At 40.8% G+C, this 20,102-nt stretch overlaps 1 protein-coding gene across 5 annotated transcripts in view; it reads left to right on the top strand.

Annotated features, from left to right (window-relative positions):
- The window catches only part of rgs11 (regulator of G protein signaling 11), a 131,563-nt gene that overhangs the window by 45,230 nt on the left and 66,231 nt on the right, over positions 1 to 20,102 (top strand). For all 5 annotated transcript variants that reach the window (XM_048551669.2, XM_048551665.2, XM_048551666.2 and 2 more), the window contains exons 7-8: positions 4,163 to 4,239; positions 16,949 to 17,030. In XM_048551669.2, coding sequence (XP_048407626.1) covers positions 4,163 to 4,239; positions 16,949 to 17,030 — 159 coding nt within the window. The remainder of the gene's footprint in view (positions 1 to 4,162; positions 4,240 to 16,948; positions 17,031 to 20,102) is intronic.

The following is a 20,102-nucleotide window of genomic DNA, read 5'->3' as shown; positions in this document are numbered from 1 at the left end:
AAAATCATAATATATAACTATTGCGTTACAGTCTGCTGTCTTTATCTAAAAGCTATTCTGTGTGATCAGTCAGGCACATATACATTAAAGGAAAAAGCTTTCCAAGCCTGTAGGAGGGAGAAACAGCTTCCTTTGAGCTCACTAGACGTTAGCTTTTTTTTATATTTTTAAGACTATTTTTAAAGTATTGCAAGAGTATCACACTTCTAAGCTCCTAAATTGTATATTTATTATGTACCTCAGAGGTCTATTAGTGATAAAGCAATCTAATGTTAATTAGCCTAGCCATTTCTTCCAATCACATTTATTTGCAACATGACTGCCCTGTTGTGAGTTAAATCATGGAACTGACATATTTTTAAAATATATGTTTAATTGGATCTTCCTTTACCTTGATTAAGTTTTAGTTTATTTGTTGAGGGACTCTAAGCAAGTTCAGCAAGGGTATGGGAACTAGGAAATTATATCAGAGAGTAATATTAGGATGCACAAAACACTGGAAGAGGCAGATGACATTAGAATAGAGAATAATAAGTCAAAAAAGCTCGAACTGCAGAAGGTAAGAAAGAAATTGAGTCTAACGAGATCAGGTTACACTGTATGTGTGTGAATTCACAGACTACAGTCAACACAACTGGTGAGTTATCTAGGGATATGACAGAGACATACTCAATGAAGGACTGGACTGTGTGTTAAATATTTGTGGTTAGAAGGTATAGAGAAAAAAAATAGGAAAGGGAAGGGTGGCAGTATTGGTTAAGAAGAACACTATAGTGTTCAGTGTTATGACAAAAGACTAGCCACTAATATAAATGAATATCCCAACATTTTCTATAGGTACACACACAGCAACAGATGGTAGGTGAATTGTAGGGCTGATTAGGGCTCAAAAATGGGACTTACACATGGAGGCAAGAGACATTGCTAAGGTGTAATACTTTGCATTGATCTTTACTAAGGAAGGAGATACTGACCAGACCATGGCGACAGAGAGGGAAACTCAGTCATTAGGACTGTTTTAAAATTGGTAGGGAGAAGGTGTTGGATAGGCTGTCAGTGCTTAAAGTTGATAAGATGCTGAATGAATGAGATGCAACCAGAAATATTGAAGGAAAGATGAATGTGGAAATTAGAGGCACAGATAATAAACTCCCAGTCTTCTTTATTCTCTGGTATTTTAACCTTTAAGAAATATTGCTGAGAAAAGACACATTTTGTTTCATGAGGACAGTTCACAAGAATTCTAATTCAAAGGGAAAACCAACATGATATGAGAATTATGTTAAATCTTTCTCGGGATAATTCCTTCTGTGACGTGATGTTCACAACTTTGAAATTTTGGAAAGCCACACTTTGCAGTAGGTTGCGTGGAAAATTAGATCTATTGGGTAGACACTCTGTCACATAATAGATCTTGTGTTTTGTTTTTGTCGCATTTTAACATCAGTGAAGAGTGTCAGAGGATTGAAAAATTGCAAATGTAACAGCCTTGTTCAAAAAGGGTTGTAAGAATTAGCCCAGCAGTTATAGACTGGTCAGTATAACTTTATGATGCAGAATCCTCCTGAAACAATTATTCAGAATAAAATAGTCACATTGAAAAATGTTAGTTAATGAGCAAGAACCAGCAAGGATTTCTTGAGGGGAAAAATGTGTTCAATTAATTTGTGGGAGTTGGTCAGGGATGTTGATGTGGTATATGTGGACTTCCAGAAGATGCTTGATACCTTTCTCACAAGTCTGTTGTGTGGCAACCTTAGAGCTCATAGAGTAAAGAGACATTGCTTTGTCGGGCCACGGTTTGTAGTGGAGTTCCACAGGGGTCAGTATATTGCTCTTTCCTTTTCTAGATATATGTTAATGATATAACTCCTTTGTGCAGGAGACAGTTTCTAAATTTGCAGATGCTACAAAACTCAGAAGCATTGTAAACTGTCAGAAGGACAGTGTAAAGGATGTTGACATGTTGGTGGAGCGTGTAGAGAGGTGACAGATGAAGTTCAATGCGGAGAACTTGAGGTGATTTACTTTAAGAGAAGGAACACGAAAATATAATATAAAATGCTACTGTAGAAGGTGTGAAGGCATAGAGAGGCCTGAATATGTAAGCCACTAAAAGTGGAAGGAGCAATTAACAAAGTCTACAGTGCCCTAGGCTTTATTCATGGGCCACAGAGTACAGGAGAAAGGAGGATATGCTGGGCCTATATAAAATGCTTGGTGAGTATTGTGTGCAGCTGAAGAAACACATCTGTGGATGCTTTGGAGAAAGTACAGGGGAGATTTAAGAAAATGATTCCAGGAATGAAATGTGATAATGGGAACTGCAGATGCTGGAGAATCCAAGATAACAAAGTGTGGAGCTGGATGAACACAGCAGGCCAAAGGGTCTAGGCTCAAAATGTCAGCTTTTGTGCTCCTGAGATGCTGCTTGGCCTGCTATGTTCATCCAGCTCCACACTTTGTTATCCAGGAATGAAAAGCTTCATTTATGAAGATAGATTGGAGAAAATGGGAGTGATTTCCATGGAAGGGGAAGGCCAAGAGAGATTTAATACAAGTTAGCAAAATCAAAATGTGGTTGCATAGAGTAGACAGGGATAATCTAACCACTTTAATAAAAGGGCCGGGAACAAGAGAGCTCTGATATTAGGTCACTTCAAAAGAAATAAATTGATGTGAGAAAACACTGCAAGTAATTAAAGCCTAGAACACACTGTCTGGACATATGGTGGAGGAAGGTTCAGTTGGTGCATTCAGGAGGATATTAGATCATTATTTACATGGAAATGAATATAAGGCTTTAGAGGAAAAGGCAGGAGGAAGTCATTGAATCATTATGATCATTCAGAGAGCTGATAAAGGCATGATGGGCCAAACACCCTCCTTCTGCCTCATAACAATGTATTTCTTTGCATGACATTACTTTCAATACCCTCCTCTCCAAACAATGTTTATATTCTTCTCCATCCCTGTCTCATTGGAATGGTCCCCACTTGCTGAAGTCTGCAAGTTATCAAAAGGAATGTACCTGGTGAATAACTGGCTCACCATTGCATCATCAGGCCGATACGGGCCTCACTCAGCTCTACCAGAAATGCTCACACCATCAGCATTATCATGGAAAGTGTATCTTCTCTATTACCAACTACCTTCTCAAACTCCTTTGCCTTGCACCTTACATCCACACCTCTAACAAGAGGCGCCAAGGAGTGAGTATGGCAGCATATTCAATAAAGGTTTGCCTGGAATTACCTCTCAGTGCAACTAACTTTCAGAGTATCGTTGCACATTTGTTGCTAACTAAATGTTAGAATTTGGCAGTTTTTGTTCAGTTCTGGCCATCAGCATCAATCCAATAGATAATAGCCATCAGAGTGTACAGTTATTATGTAGCAGAGAGCTACAGTGTGACTGTAATGACCAGAAATGCCTACATCTTATTTATTACCTGACAGAGTATAGAGCCGTTGCTGATTAGTGTAAACCTGAATTAATAGAGGTAACTTTCCGATGAGCATTGCTTGTCTGTTGTGTATCTCAGAGATTTGGGCACGTGGTACAAAAGAAATTGTGTATAGTATGTGCTTGAATTTCCGATCTGAGCTCCCAGAGGGGAGGTTCAGTGCCAGCCACACAATGGTTATAAAATTACCTCTGAGTATATTTATTCAAAAATTGAATTGAATATTAAACTAAAGTGTGAGCGAAGTATAGACTCCTGGAATTTCTACTAGTAACGTAAATAACAATTTAATTTATTTGTCTGGCTATTTTTTTGTTATGTTATTATGGTAATGAGAATGCGTTTACATATAAAACAAAATAGGTCACTTCATCTTTTGCCAACTGTTTTATCGCTCTAGGGAATTCCTGTCTCTTTTTTAAACTGGAACCTTATCTTCTGGAAACAAGCTGCAAGCCTATCCTAAGCTCTCTAGAGAAGGACGTGCTCATAATGTTGAGTAACCTCCCTTTGCATTCTAGTTGTACGGTGTAATTGGGCACATGTTCACAAAGGATCACACTGGTAGCAATACCAGGACTGTTTCATTTAAATCAAAAGCAGTACACAACTGCATATGCATCATTTCTATCCAAACAGGCTTTGATTTAGAAAATAATGTTTTAAATCCCTTTCAAAAATGTTTAATTCCTACAGGACAGTTACAGTCTACTGCACAAGAGGATCAATCATACTTGGGATTTTGTGGTAATGCAAGCCAGAGAACAGCTCAGGTTAGTCCACTGCTTATGCTTTATACTATTCCTGCTTATACTGTACATATAGTTTTGCATAATGATATTTTTATTAGTTCTATCTACTTTTATGTTATTGATCAGATTTTGTGAGAAATACTAATAGAAAAGCTTAGTAATTATATTTTATGAGGGTAAAGGTCCAGTGGTTTAATCTGTACAAAATACATTAAACTGAAATAGCTACAGATTTATTGTGCTTGTATAGATGTGTTTAGCATGCAGGTTTAACATGTCATTGCTATGAATAATTAAGGAACATATGGTAATCCATAGCACTATAAATAGATGCAGAACTATAGAGGCATAACTCAATAACAAAATATTATATGTTTGTATAAACCACATTTTGTATGCTTTGCATTAGTTTAAAAAAAGTCAAAAATGTAAAGTCATAAAATACATGTTTAAATTATCATTGTGCTGAGTGATTTTTAAAATTCTTTTAGTGTTGCACTAACTATTTGTATTTCTAAAACTATGAATAATGGAAAATCTTAATTTTGTCACTTTATTCTAATTCAGAATAGATTGATCTTGGTTCAAGACTAAAGTTTTTAGATGTGTGTGGTGTAGAATACATTCAGATGTGATACATGTTCACTTTGCTCTGCTCTGCAATAATGTTGTGTCAAAATTGGCAAATAGTTTTCACGATTTCTCGTACCTGCTGAGGAGAGTGAAAGGTAAAAAGAACTGGCAGCAGGGGGTGGGGTGGGTTGGGGTGGGGGAAGTGTGGTTGCACATTAGGAGAAATTTTAAAATCGCTCTGCAGGATTGTATTAGAGAAACTGGGCATTGCACAACCATGTGATTGCAGAATCTGATCCAAGCAAGTGAGAATACATTTAGTCAGAAAATCCTGTTTTCAAGGGGATTATTTTTCAGAATTATGAAAATTGTACCTGAGGAAAAGAAACAGTAGATTTGCCTGCTAATGCTTAAATAGTGAGTTGTTTCATATATTAATATGGTGCAGATCAGAATTCAGACTTTCTTTTTGTACCCCTACAGCAGAGTAAGAAAATTATTTACTAACCTTAACCCTATCTTTTTTGCTGGATCTGGGATTTTAAATGATGACACTATTGTGCGATTGCTGCTTGCTGAAGCAAGAAGCAATAGGATCACTGACACATAAATCAAGATGTTTGCTGTACTTCTCAGTCCAGGTAGTTTCAAATGTAAATATTGCTGTTTGCAAACTTCTGTGCGTTGCAAAGTTTGGCTCAAATCACGGTTAAATTAATGTGATTTTTGTCACATCAAGGGGAACAGAGTCTGTTACATAGTTGAGGATTGGAACACACATATACTGTAATGATATTGTTATTGGTATTTATTGATACCAGTGTAAATATAATAAATATCTCCAAGTTCTGTATTGTGGACAATTAGCTGTTCTTAACCCTGCTGCCATCCTGTAACCCCGCTCCCCCTCCCCTCCCAAACCAACAATTGTATTGCTGTTTGCTGCTTTCAGCCTGGTTTTCCTCTTGCCAATGGGACATGAGGGCAAATAGCGACAGATGGCTGATCCAGCTTGGGTATCACATGGTCAGAGTAGAAGTGAATTCAACATCTATTTTATTTGTTGATGCAGGGAGTATACTAGCCTCATTACCTTTTATTGTTGATGGACAGAACATTTTCTTTCATTTTTATGGGTTTTTTTTGGTTTAAAAACAAGGAAGTAGCAACTGATGACATCACAGCAATAAGGCATCAAGACACAAAATTCCACATTATTGTATTGTCCGTTTGCAATTGCTCTGGGGAAGAATTGAGCGAAGGTTGTCACTGTAAGCAAACACTGGATATGTGTGTGTGTGTGTGTGTGTGTGTGTGTGTGTGTGTGTGTCATGTTCAGTCTAAAAACGTTCAGATATGCTTAATGCTACGCTGAAAGCAAAGCAAAAATAAAAGGATTACTACAAACTTTACAGCAAGTGAAAAGACGAGGCAAAACAATGGTCCATATCGAGTAGATGCGAGGGAATAAATTGAACAGTCCCTAACAAATGGGCAGGAATTATGTTGCACAATTACCTGCTTGATGCAATATGAGAAGCACAGCAACTGCTTATTTCCTGCTGTTTTAAATTATTTCTGTGTGGGTAACCAGTGCTAACTTTCTTACCCACTGGATGCATGTGTGTCATCAGGCAATTCAAACTCATCACTTGGTAGCATCAGTTAAAGCTTGCCTACATCTTGACCAGCGCTGTCAGACAACTTTTACTATCACTGTTGAGTGCACAAGTGTGCAAACAGACTTGCCACCACGGTGGCTTACTATTAGCACTGCTGCCTCACAGTGCCAAGGACCTGGGTTCAATTCCAGCCGCGGGTAACTGCCTGCCTGTGTGGTGTTTTGCATGTTCTGCCTGTGTCTACATGGGTTTCCACTGGGTACTCCAGTTTCCACCCCCGGTCCGAAGACGTGCAGGTTAGTTGGATTGGCTATGCTAAATTGTTTGTAGTGTGCAGTCTAGGTGAGTTAGACATGATAAATGCAGGGTTACTGGAGAATGGTAAAGGGGGTGGGTCTGGGATGGATGCTGTTCAGAGGGTCAGTGTGAACTTGAAGGATGAATGGCCTCTTCCCACGTTGTAGGGATTCTATGATTCTGCATTGGAAGGGATAGGTGCAAAGCCTGTGATGTATTGCTGCTGAAGTTCTCTGTGCTCCTTGACGTTGTTTATAGGGCCTGTAGCAAGCGGAGATACATTATAGCTAGACCATGTCCTGGAAATCTCACAAGGAGTGAATCTGACATTGAACACAATGAAAAATGGAGCAGAGATAGTAAGAACCTCTGGTGCTGGAGTCTGAGATAACACATTGTGGAGCTGGAGGAACACAGCAGGCCAGGCAGCATCAGAGCAACAGGAAAGCTGCCATTTCAGGTCAGGACCTCTCTTCAGAAATGGGGGAGGGAAAGGGGGCTCTGAAATGAATAGAGAGGAGGTGGCAGTGATAGCAGGTAGATAGTGGAGTGGATAGGGTGGGAGAGAAGACGGACAGGCCAAGGAGGTGGGGATGAAGTTAGTAAAGGTGAGTGTAGCCAGATTTTGGGGTGATTGGTCAGTGAGGTGAGAGGAGCGGATAGGTGGCAGAGAAGATAGGTCAATGAGGCAGGGATGAGAGGGGGGAGATTTTGAAGCTAGTAAAGTACACGCTGTGAGACCATTGGGTTACAGACTTCCAAGGCAGAATATGAGATTGTTCCTCCAGTTTCTAGGTGGCATCGTTGTGACACTGGAGTATGGGAAGGAAGACTTGAAGGTTAGTGGCGGGTGGGGGGGAGAGGAGCAGGGGGAGTTGTTGAAAGAAGAAGAGATAGTGGGAGTCATGGAAAATCACTCAAGTGCAAATGGTCAGATATGATTTGAAATTCAGGAAATGGAAGCCCCTTCAATTTAAAAAAAAACTTGAGGGGGTTCACAGTAACAACTGGCTGTGATGTCTCCATGCCCAACATGAAACATCTGTATTTGGAGAAGCCAGAAACCGCATACAGTAATGAAACTGTGGTTGAACATTAATTGTTGGAAGAAAGATGTCAGCCACTCAACAAGTACATGCACAAACACACTAAATGGGTGTCAAATAAAGTGATTGTCATATGGTCCCTACCAGTATGCAGACAGGGACAGCAACATCCTGCAAAAGAATCTGCGCCTGTGCCACTGACCTCACCGCATTCTGTGTGCAGTGACAACATCAGCAATGCATGACCCCAACTGAGGTACGGCGAGAGTTTGGGACAAGACAGAGATGGAGTCCGTCTGTGAAAGAAGCCTTCCCAGAGCCCTGAGGCCATGCTAGGGACTGCTGCTGCTATGTGCCTGGTATTTGGGCGAGGAGTGGTGATGGGGAGCAGCAGGTGCTGAGAGGTGAGTCTGAAGCAACTACAGTCCCCAAACATGGACTCCCAGTTACAGAAAAGGATCCCACCTTGGATTGCAGGCTAAGTGTGGTAAAAGAATAGTGCCAGGCCCAACCAGCAGGGAGGGGAACTTCATGACACCTCAGTTCCCATATTAAAACAAGGGGACTGTTTTCTGCTAGAAGAGGAATCATATAATCATAGAACCCTAAGATGCATAAATAGACCAATCTGCCCATTGAGCCTGCATCGAGCCTCTGAACAGCATCCCAACCAGACCCAGACACAAACCCTATCCCCATGACTCTGCACTTTCCATGGCTAATTCACGTAACCTGCGCACCACGGACAGTTTAGCATGGCAAAACCACCTAACCTGGACATGTTTGGACACTGGGCAGAAACCAGAGCACCTGGACAAAGCCCATACAGACATAAGGAGAATGCACAATCTCTGCACAGTCGCCTGAGGCTGGAATTGACCCTGGCTTTTGGTGCAGTGAGGCAGCAGTGCTGACCACTGAGCCACCGTGCTGCCCACAAAGTCTCTTGCATTGTAATAGACATGCAAGCAGTTTTAATTTGTGGTGTGAAGCTGCTAAAACAGCACAGTGATTATCATGAGGATCACAACACCCCATTTCCACTGAAACTATTTTCTTAGAACTTCCAGCACTGCCATCTATGAATCTGGCAACTGCTCCTGGTCACTCAAGAGTGACATAGTGCACCTCCACGTGCACAGGCATGCTGTTCATGCCATGTCATAGTGGCATTTACAACTTATGTAGCCAATATAAAAATCCTCATGGCTGCTATAAGTCAGCCAATGGTAAACAGATTGAGTGGTAACATTCACAGCCACAGGCAGAGCTGTGTGAAAAAAAAATTCTCGACTGCAGGACATCATCTTGGCATCTCTAAGCTCTTGGCTCTTGCACAAGCCTCTTCCTGGAGATCTTTATACCGTCTGTAGAGCCTGTAAATCTTTCAAGGGCCTGCTTACTATCACTGATCCAGATCTTTCTCATGTACTACAACAGCCTCCTTGCCACTAACCTGTCCTGTTCCCTTAAATGGGGAACAATGGAATGCTCATTTAAAACAAGCCTGCACCATGAATTCAGAACTTTACACTGGGAATGCAGGAACAAATTTCTTGATGGTCTCACAGATCTACGTTTTATCTTTATCCAGATAAAAGGCAAAACAAGTTTTTATTTTTTGCTTAGCTCCAACTAGCTCTCTCTTTGGGCAGTGTTGTACAATAGGCTGAATTTTATCCAAAATTGGCTGGCTGTCAATCTTGAGGAGTTTCCTGGAGGGTTCGGTCTTGAGCTGTAATGAGTTATCACCTGTTAGTCTCTTCTGCTCTGCTCATTATGTCTGCACCCTGGCCTCATGGTTCACTCTCTTGCTATCTCACCTGCCGGAGCAGCGTATATGCTTACCAGGCCTGGACCTTTGGGGATTTATGCCACTGGCGCCATATTTAAGTTCTGGTTGTGCATCAGGCAGGAACTGCCACTCCTGGTGTGTTGTTGCACAATTTTAAAGGACGTGGTTGAATAAGGGAAGCTGGTAAGCTGATTCACCAACAGGGAGCAATACCAATTCCTTGGGAACTCCTTTGCAAACCTTTGTCAAGCCTGATTTTTTTTTTTAAGAAAACCTATTAACATTTACTTTCTGTTTCCTATCCCCACAGACAATTTTGTTTTCACTTTGCAACTGTCCCTTTTATTCCATGGCTTATAACTTTCTTCACAAACATAAAACAAAGAATGTGATTGCTGGAAATCTGAAAATGAAGAAGGGTCACTGGACCTGAAAAATTGACTCTGCTTTCCCTCCACAGATGCAGCCAGACCTGCTAAGTTTCTCTAACTATTTGTATTTTTCTTTCAACATTTCTCACAAGTTTGTTGTGTGGCATTGCATCAAACGTCCTTTTGAAGTCTATATATACCACAAGAACAACATTCCTCTCATCAATCTTCTCTGTTACCCCTTCAAAAAAACTCTGGCACATTCAGTCAGACATGATTTTCCCTTAACAAATGCATGCTGATTCTTTGGAATCAGTCCACATTTTCCCATGTGACTATTAACTCTACCCATCCCAAATAATTGTCTTAACAGGGTTCCCCACCACCAAAGTTCAGTAATTGCGAGTGAAATCTTTACATCTTTTTTTGAACAAAAGTGCAACTCCAGCAACATTTCCAAAACCAGGAAGATTGAAAGATAGTTCACTGTGCCTCTGCTCTTTCCACTTTCAATTCATTCACTATCCTTGTGCACATCTCATCTAGTCCCATTGCCTTATCAAATGTACACACTGACAGTGTATCCAGCGCCGCCTCCTGATCAGTTTCAGATTTTCTAGTGACTGAGTTTCCTCTTGTCATCATGGCCGAGATAGGATCTGCCTCAAAAGTAAAAACAGATGCAAACTATTCATTTAACACCTCAGCCGTGCCCCTTGTCTCTATGTTTAGGCCCCCTTTCTGATCTGTAATTGTTTTACCACTCATTTGCAATGGATATGTTTACAGAGGATCTTAGGATTAACCTGAGATGTGAAAAATGCTCAGCAGATCTGGAAGCATCTGTGGAAATCATTAACAGTTCAGTGAATGTTAAATCTGTTTCTGTCCTCAAATGTTGATCTTCCTGACCTGCTGAGTTTTTCAGACATCTCATAATTTCATTCCACGTTGTTAGATCTGAAGTCCAACAGAATTCCTTTAAGTTCAAATTTTTTTTTTAGTAATTCCTGAGAGGATGTTTTATGCTTCCTCACCCATGTTTCTCCACCTTTCGTCCCTGAGCTCCAATCAATAATTTTTCTGATACTGTTGCCAGTTACATTGCAGGGGGAGTGAACAGACTTCTCCCTCCTCCTCACCAGCAATGGAACCTTGCAGTGGATCCTAGTCTCAGGATGGGATTTGGATCTGGGTATACCATGAGCTTGGAGAGAAAGCCACATCTTTCGATTGATGTACCAGCCCTGAATTAAATCATGGCAGCTCTGTCTGTTGATTGGTAAACTTGTAGAATTGCCTTGTGTGATCCTGGGTGACAACAGTTCTTTCATAGCTGAAATTGGAAGAACCCTAACAGTAGCGAACAACCTTTCTGAAATCACAGTTCAGCGATACTATCCCAAAATGTAGGGTGCCGTCATGTTGAAAGACAGTAGCGATCAATTGCACAACTTAGAGATAATACTCAAGTTATAATTTATAGAATTGATGTTGGCTGTCATTCCAATACAGTTCTTTCAGAGACTCCATCTTTCAGTGAAGTTTTTATTTTTTTTAAGTGAAATTGAAAGGCCCTACGGCCTTGAAGAGCAGGAAAGTTTCCCAAGCCTGTTCCTGTGAATATTTATCCTGCTCTACTTATACTGCATCTCACCTTGTAACTGAAGAGGTTGTACCTAGGCACCTTTTGTACCTAAAATGGCGCTCAAAGTGGCAACTTATAAACTTTTCACACATGCATGTGACAATAAAGCTAATTTGACTTCCAATTCAACAAATTCTAATTCAATATCAACAAAAAATCCTGTTCCAGTCCTTTAACGTTTAACGTAGGTTTAACGTATGATGAACGGCTAAGGATCCTGGGATTGTACTCATTAGAGTTTAGAAGGTTGAGGGGAGATCTAATAGAAACTTAGAAGATAATGTATGGTTTAGAAGGGGTGGATGCTAGGAAGTTGTTTCCGTTAGGCGGGGAGACTAGGACCCGTGGGCACAGCCTTAAAATTAGAGGGGATAAATTTAAAACTGAAATGAGACGACATTCCTTCAGCCAGGGAGTGGTGGGCTTGTGGAATTCATTGTCACGGAGTGCAGTGGAGGCTGGGACATTGGATGCCTTCAAGGCAGAGATCGACAAATTCTTGATCTCAGAAGGAATCACGGGCTACGGGGAGAGTGCAGGGAAGTGGAGTTGAAATGCCCATCAGCCATGATTTAAATGGTGGCGTGGACTTGATGGGCCGAATGGCTTTACTTCCACTCCTATGTCTAATGGTCTTAACCACAATGTTGAATTCGGAAGCTTGATGTGCACAAATGGATGCCATTTTACCCACCTATGTTACAAATGTGCCTCCTTGGATCTGAATTCCTTTGGGATATCCTGAAAAAGGCACAATACAAATACCAGTTCTTTTAGCAGAGCGCAGTGTTGCATGTACTCACAAGAACTTCACTCAAAGTGGGAGACTAATTTCATTTGCATCGACATCAGCCATGAAGTCACCTTTGCAATGATAAGTATGTGAATATCATTTTATATTACATCAATTACTGTTAATATGTTGGGGGAACATAAGATGTCTCCTGTGTCATACTAATGAATTAGCAATGGCTGGACCCAATAGTTAGAAGAGCTAAATTGAATACATAGACCTTGATATTTGTAGGCTCCATGTTTTTCTTTTTAGGTATAAAATGGAGATTTGTATGGATGGTGTGCACATGCATATTTTCTGCCCATTTCAGGCATTACTTTGTTTTATACATTCAAAAAGAATGGGAAGTAAGCCTCTGTTTGAGTCTTTATCCAAAATCCATTCGGACCTGGCTACATCATGTGTTTTTACTTACCATTTCTCATGCCAATCTGAGATATTGATTAGATCCTGCACTATACTTGCATTCATTGCTTAAGAATGAAATGAGTTGAAACTGGAACTGGAAGCTATAGAATTGTCAGCATCCTGCTCCACATCTGACATTAAGATAGAGGAAAGTTGACAAATGGCAGAGATGGAGAATGTTGCATGGGGAGTTCCTGATATGATACCATCCAGGCTGTGATGGTTGGCCTCAAACAAACATTGTAACCTCCCTTTGCCTCAACAATTACCGCCACCTTGGAAGGTGTTCCACTTAGATTTGTAACAGAATACTGATAACATGCAACCAATGACCTGATAAGCCTTGTTAACCACCTCATGTTGACTGAATGTTTTTGTGGCAATGCATTGGTTAACTAAATTTATGGGTGAGGAATATCTGGAAAACAAAGGTTCGCCCGGAATTTGACATAAGTTCACATCTGGAGCTTTTACATTGGTCAGATACACGTAGAAATATTGATAAAAATCTAAAGGCGATGATACATGGGAAAAGCACTACTAGGAGCAAATACCACAGGAATTCCACTAGGTGCCTCTTAACCGCAATTGCACTGTAAATGAACAGCGTGGAGATAAATATTTCTGGTAACCTTAAGTTTTTAATCAACCTGTAAAGACACACCTTTGTTGCACGTGGGACCTGAACACACACCTCTAGCCTAGAGGTACAGACAATAGCCACTGGGTCACAAAGCACCCTTTGGTATTGGTGTATCTGCACACGATACCAAACTCCGAAGTCAAGTTAAGGGAAATTGAAACTTTTCATCAGCTATTTGAAAATTTACGAGCATCATGACTTGCAAGCTTGGTGGGCTGGAAGTGTGTTTTTACAGGAATAGTTCTGTCAGTAGATAGGTCACAGAAATGCAAACAGAATTAATGTAATAAAATCTAATATAATACTAGAAATGAGAGGAAATGTTTTATGTCATTGTTGGACATACCCAAAAATTTGTCAGGCCTTCATTGGGTGGAAGACTGTTCTGATAACAACAACTTTGTTTTTGACCTTAGTGTGTTTAGCTTTTTGACCTAATGGGGATACAAAGTATTGTAAGTTCTTGATGATCTTATGTACTACTCAGGGCCTAGAGAAGTCTTATGAATTCATTTTCTAGTGACAGCGTGTCACAAAATGTTTAATGTCAAGGTGGAGGACACAATTGGAAATATATTCCGAAAGAGTCAATTGTCTGGCTTTGTAATTTCTCTCTGCATCTGGAATTGTTTGGTAATTCCCTTTTATAAAACACCGTACTTTCCAGTGCTGAAGTGGGGCACAAGTACACACATACCCGACAATATGAGATATGTCTCCCAGAGCACTTCCCTCTTAATTGTGTACTGCAGAATTTAACGGGGTGAGACGCTTTCTGAGCTCTGCTTCTCCCTCACCATGGTTCCCGGGTTCCCGACTGCAGCTGTCAGTTAAGGTTTGAGAGCAGATTCAGCAGGATGTAACAAAAAAACCTCTATGGATTAAGTGATGCAAATTAACACATTTATTGGGCATTATATCTAAATAGCAGATATTACTAAGTAAATATGTTCAGTAGATTTATATATCAAGTGGTAAATGCATACTAAGCAGTAAATATATACATAATGTATATAGCAGTAAATACATATTGCCAACAAGTGTCGCACCCTTCATCCTGCTGGGGATCCACTTTACGATGTCCGGTCTGGAGAACTAGGGGTTCCTGGCACTATTCGCGAATTCATCCTGAGGTAAAGTCTGACAGCTGTGACACAACAAGTCTCATTGCCAGCTTACAATCGCAAACCTAGCCCAATGAATGGGGTAAAGAACCTGTTATTAGTACTACTCTCAATCTAAGATTCCATGCTGTATCACCATCCCATTGGCACTTTCAGTACTTTTCCAGACGTTCCATTGTACAGAAAGACATTTCCAGGTGGTTCCATGTGACAGCCCAACAGGACTGTTCTCACAGACTGTTTAGTGACATGTGGTCACCTCTCAGTCTAAACAGGCTGTTTTTGCACTGGGCCTGTGTTTTGCATACTTTTCCACTTCATTTCAATTGCTCGTTGTTATGTCCTTAATGGTCTGCTTTGAAGATATCGATTTTAATCCTGCCACAACAGTGTCTCTAGTTCTTAGGCTAATACCATGCCACTCATCTTTCTCACAACTTGCTCATCAACTCTCGCGTATTTGCTCTGCCAAGCCTGCTGCTGCTGACATGCAGTTGTGTCTAGTTGGCAGGGCACCAACACCGTGTGGTGTGAGAGCAGCAGCTGCCACTGGTTGCAACACTGTCCCCAAGAGGGAGGTGCACCTGCCTCATCCCTGGGTCAGGCAACATGTTGGTGGAGATGGTATTGCCATCAGTCTGGCAGGCCTTCGTGGTGCTATCTCACTAAGGTATGAATGAGTGATGAGAGTGGGCCACATTATTGTAGGAAAGAGGGGTGGGTGAGTGAGTGAGTGGGGAAGGAACCATTTGGCGAAAGCCACTTCTGACTGAGTAGGTTTGAGATGGGCAGTAGAGCTGCTGAATGTGTCAGCAGGAAGGGTTGTGAAGGGGACTCAGTGAGTAGGGAGCATGGTTGGGAAGAGGGGATTGATGAGCGACTGAGTTGGGTGGAAGTTTGAGAAGAGGTGTTGCTGTGTGAGTGAGCCAGGACAGGATTTGAGAAGAGTGATGCTGAGCGAATAATTGTTTTGGGTAGAGGGGTTATTTTAAATTTATTTCTCCCAATTTCAAGTGCCCAAAAACAAGTTGATCCATCATATTAATGGTGAGTAAAGAATTATTAAAGGATATATGTCACCTATAATGTGAATTTTCTAATGACCTGTAAAATGCCTCGTCATTAGAGAAGCAGTTACAAAAAGGAACTCGCTGTAAAGCTTTCACAGAATGTGTGCCCCTATTCAGAATTGCCAACAATCGAAGGGATTTGGGAATCATTAGCGTATACCATTCCTAATGCTTATCCAATTACTTTCAAAGTACATGTAAGATGTTGTATAATTTTCATGTTTGATTTTATATGAAGCCTTTTTTCCTGTTTATTTGCAGTGAGGAAGAAAACTCCCTCACTGTTCAAATATGTCTTTGTTGGAGGCGGTAAGAAGATTACAAAGAACAGCATTGAAAATGATTGGACCAACCCATTGCCAGGCATCTCCAGCAGAGCAGAAAAAATAGAGGAAGTATATAGGTGGAACAGTGATCAATAGCTGCCCATTATGCAACATTGTTTTGATTCAAAATCTCAAATGGAAGGCAGGGTGAAGAATCAGAGGGTGAGAGGTAACCATTCGAGGCTAGATTGGGTTTGGTGAGGAGGAATGGAGTGGAGAGGAAGAAGATCCGTTTGGAAGGGAATCCAGGGTTTGTAATGGCCAGTGATAGGGAGGTAGGGAAAGCAGTCAGAAGTGGCATCCCACTCCTCTAAGCTTGATATTTTGGTGTGCAAATGTGTATCGTTGATTTTGGAAGTAGCAGACAATCTCAAGATTTGGTTTTATTGAGTACAGCCAAGGCAGCATAGACTCTTTCAGCGCAAAATGTTCTTGAAGTGGGAGCCTCGGACAGCCATTAGGACAATAATCTTAGTATCGGTAAAGGTACCGTAGTCCCACATCATTCTCTTGAGAGAGAGAACTAGTAGTGGTTTAAACTGAGGTTCACGACACCTCAGATGTGCAGAAGAGTTTGAGAGGGAGAGTCCTTCATGGTAACTCTAGTTGGTGTAGGAATTGAATCCGTACCATTGGTATCACTCTGCTTTACAAACAAGCTGTCCAGCCAACTGAGCTAAACCAACACCTTTTATCTTCATATCAAAACGGTCTAATGCATGTTTCAGATGTGCTTCCTGGTTACTTTTCTTTATGGTTTTGTTGAGTGGCATGGTTCTTGCTTAATATCCTACTGAATAGCAGAGGTAAATTTCAGCAGAAGTTCACAAATTATGAGAAGTAGGGGGAGAAAAAGGGATAGGAGGAGGCTTAGCTTGAGCATAAGTACTAGTTCAGACCGCTTGAGCCGAATGGCCTTTCCTGTGCTGTAAATTCAGAGTGATGTATGTGCTCAGAAACAGCTAAGCTGGTAAATGGATTTATTTCTCCTTTTTCTGTGTAAATCAACAGGGCAGCCAAGCAACGGAGAAAGTCCGATCGTGTTGTACTGGATTGTCAGGAGCAGGCTTACTGGCTCGTCAACAGACCTCCGGTAAGTCATTTTTACTTTCCAGCAATTAAGATATTCTGAAGGCCATTGAGTTGTGATGGCAAGATGCTGAGATTTTCCTCTTCTGTAAAGTCACAACTTTGAGTCTGTCTAGTCAGGGGGAAATCCATTCACCTCATTGACTGAGCAGTTGTGGATTGGGTGACAATAAAAGCAGGCATTCCCACATTCTCTTGGGAGTTTGTCAGTAGGGTGGGGCTGTGGAATATTGTAGGTATTGATGCTCTTAAAATCCAGTGTTGCTGAGACAATGAAGATGGAAAATGTAATCCAGGTTATTAATCTTATTGAGTTACTTAACTTCATTGTACCTGGCTGAATGTTTCAGTTTCTGTGCAGGTGGGTGCTGACATGCAGAAATGTAAGTATGTTTATATTTGATATTCTTTCATTATCCTGCAATATATTGTTCAAAACTACTGAGTGAACATGACCTAATCTGCTCCCTGATATGAGGAACACCTTTAACAACTATCTTTACCTAATGCCTGTAAAATGTAGGACTCTGCAGGTTGCCCACTGGAACTGCAGCCCTGAAAGTGGGCAACTTATCCATCACCAATGTGCTTTCTATAGACAACCTGCTGATTGTAATGAGTCCCAATGATTAAAAGTAAGCGAGCCTCACACCTATGTCTATGCCAAGACTTAACTGAGTGTCTCTGAGATTTTTTTGTGTGTATGTGTTGGAGCATGTTGTCCTAGTGACAGGCACAGATTTGGAACAACAATCACTAGTTTCGTCTTGCTGCTGTAGCCAAATCAGAAGCAGGACCCATCATGAGGATTGTTTCACACTTGGTAAATAAAGTTATAAGACATCCTCTTGACTAGGAATGGTAGCTGGCAATGGGTGAGCCAAGAGCAAAAAGAGAAAATACTGCTGAAAAGGTATTAAGTTCATGTGGTCTTTCCTATTCAGCCCATGTAATTTCAGCATGTGTCAGGCTGGCAGAACACCCAGAGAAGCAGCCTCTTACACAATTTTTCTCGGGGTTTCAGTCAAAAAGTGAATACTGAAAGTTCCTGGAAAGGTTACAATCGGAGACTTGGAATGCCTTGTGGAATTACAAGCTCTTTGCCTTACCTTTGCAAATTTGATCACTATAAATTTTTGTTTTTTTTAACAAAAAAGCAACTTTACTGAGATTTGCTTCTTTTAAGAAGTTTTATTGCTCTATTAATGAAAACATACCAAAAATACAGGAGAATAAGATTGGTTCTGAAATTAACAATGGAGTAATTTGCTTGTTTCTACTACTTTACGAATTTTAAAATAGGAGCCGTAGAACACTGTTGCCTTACAGTACGAGGGACCCAGTTCCATTCCAGCCTCGGACAACTGACTATATGGAATTTGCACATTCGCCCCAAGCCAGCATGGGTTTTCACTGGGTGCCCTGGTTTCCTCCCACAGCCCAAAGATATTTCTGAAGAAGGGTCTAGGCCTGAAATGTCAGCCTCCCTGCTCCTCTACTGCTTGGCCTGCTGTGTTCATCCAGCTCTCCACCTTGTTATCTCAAATTAGGTGGATTGGCCGTGCTAAATAGTATTCAGAGATATGTAGGTTGGGTGTGTTAGCAGTGGGAAATGCAGGGTTTCAGTGACAGGGTAGGGGAAATGGGTCTGGGTAGGATTCTCTTCAGTGGGCTGCTGTGGACTTGTTGGGCTGAATGGCCTGTTTCCATGCTACCGTAATTCTATATAAAAAAAAATACATTAATGGACACCTGATGGCAGGGGCCTGCACAGACCCCAAGCAAGAGTACCTTTCAAAGGTTGCACAGATTTCTCACAAAGATTTCTTGGAGTTTTAAAAGGCTGAGTCCAAACACACTTCAGTTTGGATGTAACAAGGGCCTTTAGCAGCAGTGTGGGAGTAGTACATTTATGCAGCAGATGTAAATGCTCTTGAAGGGTGGATAAGATCTATTTAAGTGTCATGATCTGAATTTTCTTTGAGTCTGAGGCATGAGTTGGCATGGTGGCAAATTGATGATAAGGAGAGGCATGAGAGGCAAGACCCTGAAGGTCTAACAGTGCCAAAAACAATTGAGATGAAGTCCCCGAAGTCCAAGTGGATCTTCTAACCAGGCAACTTATTCACTAGTCCATCCCCATGACTGCTTACAGTCAACTTCTGGGAATTGCAGGCCATTAGTTTCCTGAATCATGCTACCTGCCTCTCCAATCAAAAATTCAGGCCATGACTTTTACTTATGTCATTGCTAGATCCTTCTAAGCTTGCATCTGGAGATGACAGCAAGTGTACAATCCGAGAATTGAATACTATTTGGATTGGACATACATAGCAAATTAAATTAGATCCAGTTTAGACCTGAAAGCAAATCAGCCCATTACGTTAATTAAATAATGATATATTAATCTGTATTTGATTTTTTAAAACATCTCCACCTTGAAACTCTCAAATACTGCTATGTACTGCCCAAGTGTCTGGTATCATAGATATTTCCTTGTATCTGAGAATCTGTTAACCTAACATTTCAAATCTTAGGAGCAAAAATTATACAAAAGAATTGAAAATATGGATGTCAACAGGCCCTCAGATCAATATGCTTTCCTCTGTGGTTATTCACAGAACTGAACAAAGGTTCTGAGGGTCACGTTCTTAAAACAGTGCTTCCTAGTTTCAGGCCAAAAAACTGAAAGCATTAAAACAGCTTTTATCCAGAGCTAAATAGGTTACATTGCCCAATGGGTGGTAATGGATCAAGAGCCACCAGATTAATGGCCTGAATGCTCTGGCATAAAGACATAGAGCTGTCCCTGGAGGAACAAAGTAAGCTGCTTTCACGCTGAAAGCTAAAGCTTTTATCGATTGACAAAAAATGTTAGTGATATATCCAGATAAATCTGCAACTTGGGCTCTGTTATAGATAAATCTGTAATTTAGAACAGCACCCAAAACACTCTAGTTTTACGTTTATTGAGAAAAGACAGATGGACAAAATAAAATTCATATAGCATTGTGCATTAGTAAATGACCTTTTTCTGTTTTATTTCTTTGAAACATGTTAGCTACATTGCACAATG

Source organism: Stegostoma tigrinum, chromosome 23, assembly GCF_030684315.1.
Source record: "Stegostoma tigrinum isolate sSteTig4 chromosome 23, sSteTig4.hap1, whole genome shotgun sequence".
Taxonomy (NCBI): Eukaryota; Metazoa; Chordata; class Chondrichthyes; order Orectolobiformes; family Stegostomatidae; genus Stegostoma; species Stegostoma tigrinum.
Note: the sequence above shows the minus strand (reverse complement) of the source record. Positions and strands in the feature narration are given on the sequence as shown.